At 47.4% G+C, this 2,690-nt stretch overlaps 1 protein-coding gene across 3 annotated transcripts in view; it reads left to right on the top strand.

Moving 5' to 3' along the window:
- The first annotated feature begins 721 nt into the window (after nucleotides 1-721).
- Nucleotides 722-2,690, top strand: part of UBE2V2 (ubiquitin-conjugating enzyme E2 variant 2) — a 62,113-nt gene continuing 60,144 nt past the window's right edge. The window contains exon 1 of one of the 3 annotated variants that reach the window (XM_011945685.1): nucleotides 722-792. In XM_011945685.1, the coding sequence (XP_011801075.1) occupies nucleotides 777-792 (16 nt within the window). In that variant the 5' untranslated portion in view covers nucleotides 722-776. Of the gene's footprint in view, nucleotides 894-2,690 lie in introns of all 3 variants that reach the window. The other 2 variants (XM_011945687.1, XM_011945689.1) reach the window with 2 other exon arrangements.

Here is a 2,690-nt window from a genome sequence, read left to right as displayed (position 1 = left end):
TAACATATGCAAGTCAATAAACGTAATCCATCACATAAACAGAACCAATGACAAAAACCACGATTATCTCAATAGATGCAGAAAAAGCCTCGACAAAATTCAACAGCCCTTCATGCCAAATCTCTCAATAAACTAGGCATTGATGGAACGTATCTGAAAATAATGAGAGCTATTTATGACAAACCCACAGCCAATATCATACTGAATGGGCAAAAACTGGAAGGAAGGATTCCTTTTTTTTTTTTTTTTTTTTTGTGAGACGGAGTCTCGCTCTGTCGCCCAGGCTGGAGTGCAGTGGCGCGATCTCGGCTCACTACAAGCTCCGCCTCCTGGGTTCACGCCATTCTCCTGCCTCAGCCTCCCGAGTAGCTGGGACTACAGGCGCCTGCCATCTCGCCCGGCTAGTTTTTTTTTGTATTTTTAGTAGAGACGAGCTTTCTTCATGTTGGCCAGGCTGGTTTTACACTCCTGACCTCAGGTGATCCGATCGCCTCGGCCTCCCAAAGTGCTGGGATTACAGGCGTGAGCCACCGTGCCCGGCCCTCATGAATTTATTCTTTAGCGTTTCATTTTGAGAGCGGAGTCACAGGTAATTGCGGAAACAGCAGCGAGGCCCCGCGACCCCTGGGCCCACGTGCTCACAGTCAAGGCTTGGGTAGCCGGGCGCCAGCCAGGGGCGGAGTCCGCTATGACGCGTGTAGGGCAGCGCGCTCCCGGAAGTGACGCGCGACGGTTCGTGCGTGCGTGCAGGCGGCTGCGTCGGGCTGCAGGAGAAGATGGCGGTCTCCACAGGTCGGTTCCCGGGCCGGGCTGCCTGATTTTCTGCTCCTACCCGGCTCTGCCCCTCAGCCTGCTGCTGGCGGCCGAGCGCTGACCGTGCGGGAGAAGCCCGAGTGCGCTGTCTCGAATGCCGCGCTCTCCGTGGAGCGTAGCCTGGGACCGGGTGGGACCGGCGCCGAGGCCCCAGGCAGCCGTCGGGTTGGCGGGTCGTGCTCGCGCATCGGCCGCGCGCTGGCGGCCTGGGGGCGGGGTGGCTCCCACGCGGGCGCACCCGTAGGGTGCGGCGGGCGCAGGTCCGAGTTGTAGGCTGAAGGCTTTACGGGAGGGAGGCGAGGAGGCCCAAGGTGGGCGGGTGTCAACCTCCGGCACCGAAGATGGGTCAGGCCAAGAGGTGACCTGGATCAGAGTAGGGGTCCCATTCCCTTGGACTCTCCTTGACATGGGTTGGGGAGGAGAGGACGGTTGCTCCTTAAGAGAGAGAGGATCGTTCTTACCTGACTGAATACGTGTTATCTTTTTATTATATATGAGGAAACTGCAGTGCAAACAAAATAAAAGACCAGAGCAAGATGAAAGCTAATTGAAGAACAAGTGGTTTCTTAGATAAGCTGTTCAACTCCTCTTTCCTACCGAATACAATGTTTGGTTTCCTGTGAGCACACAAGTATTAACATTGGGGTTTTAGACATTAGACCATTTCCAAAATGTTGAAAATGTGAACTTTTACTTTACATTTAAAAATGTTAACATGTATGATCTGCCTTTTTCTTCTTTTTTTTTTTTGAGTCAGAGCCTCACCCTGTTGCCCAGGCTGGAATGCAGTGGTGTGATCTCGGCTCACTGCGAGCTCCACCTCCCAGGTTCAAGCGATTCTTCTGCCTCAGCCTCCTGAGTAGCTGGGATTACAGGCGCGTGCCACCATGCCAGGCTAATTTTTGTATTTTTAGTAGGGATGGGGTTTTGCCATAGTGACCAGGCTGGTCTCGAACTCCTGACCTCAGGTGATCCGCCCACCCCGGCCTCTCAGAGTGCTGGAATTACAGGCGTAAGCCACTGCGCTCGGCCTGATCTGCCTTTTTCTAGACTTCATTGAAACTGGGTTATAGAACAGTGTGATTTAATAGTTCATGTCATCATTGCATAATAAAATGAGTTTTCAAATCTGTATGTACTGAAATGGAAGGCTTCGAATATATGTTGTAATTGTTACTTTAATAGCTCAGGATACATTCTGCATACATTTTAATTAGGTAGTGTCTTTTACATCTTTATTACATATAGGTGTCATAGGTTTTAAGATCTTCAGCAGTTCTAGTATTGGGATAGTATATATACTTGGGTCAGAGCTAACTAGTAAGGCAAGGATTATTTTTAAAGTGGAATTTTAGTGTTACAACTTCACTGTGCTTGCTGAAATCTAATCTATGTGCTCGTTAACGGGGCCATATCTTTTTAACAGTTGTGCTTAGAACCTCGTATAGATTTTTGAAAATGTAGTAATAAAATAATACATTTTAATTTAATACTTTTCATTTTGTGGATTGCATTATTAAACAGTTTTTTCATAGCACTGTACATATGAGTGAATGTTAATATTTTGAAAAGATCAAAGGTTAGAGGATATTAATGGCAAATATTTTTTGTTAATCACTTTTAGTTGTTTTGGAAATTGAATATAAATTATAAAGATTACTGATAAATTGTTAGCATATTGTACATAGGGAGTCTTTTTATTTTTATTTTTATTTTTTTGAGATGGAGTCTTGCTGTTGCCCAGGCTGGAGTGCAGTGGCATGATCTTGATTCACTGCACCCTCCTCACTTCAGGTGATCTGCCCGCCTCAGCTTCCCAAAGTGCTGGATTACAGGGGTGAGCCATTGTTCCCGTCTACTAGGTTTTTTTTTTTTTT

This window comes from Colobus angolensis, unplaced genomic scaffold (assembly GCF_000951035.1).
Source record: "Colobus angolensis palliatus isolate OR3802 unplaced genomic scaffold, Cang.pa_1.0 Scaffold243, whole genome shotgun sequence".
Lineage (NCBI taxonomy): Eukaryota > Metazoa > Chordata > Mammalia > Primates > Cercopithecidae > Colobus > Colobus angolensis.
The sequence above is the reverse complement of the archived record's forward strand: the minus strand, read 5'-3'. Positions and strand labels throughout refer to the sequence as shown.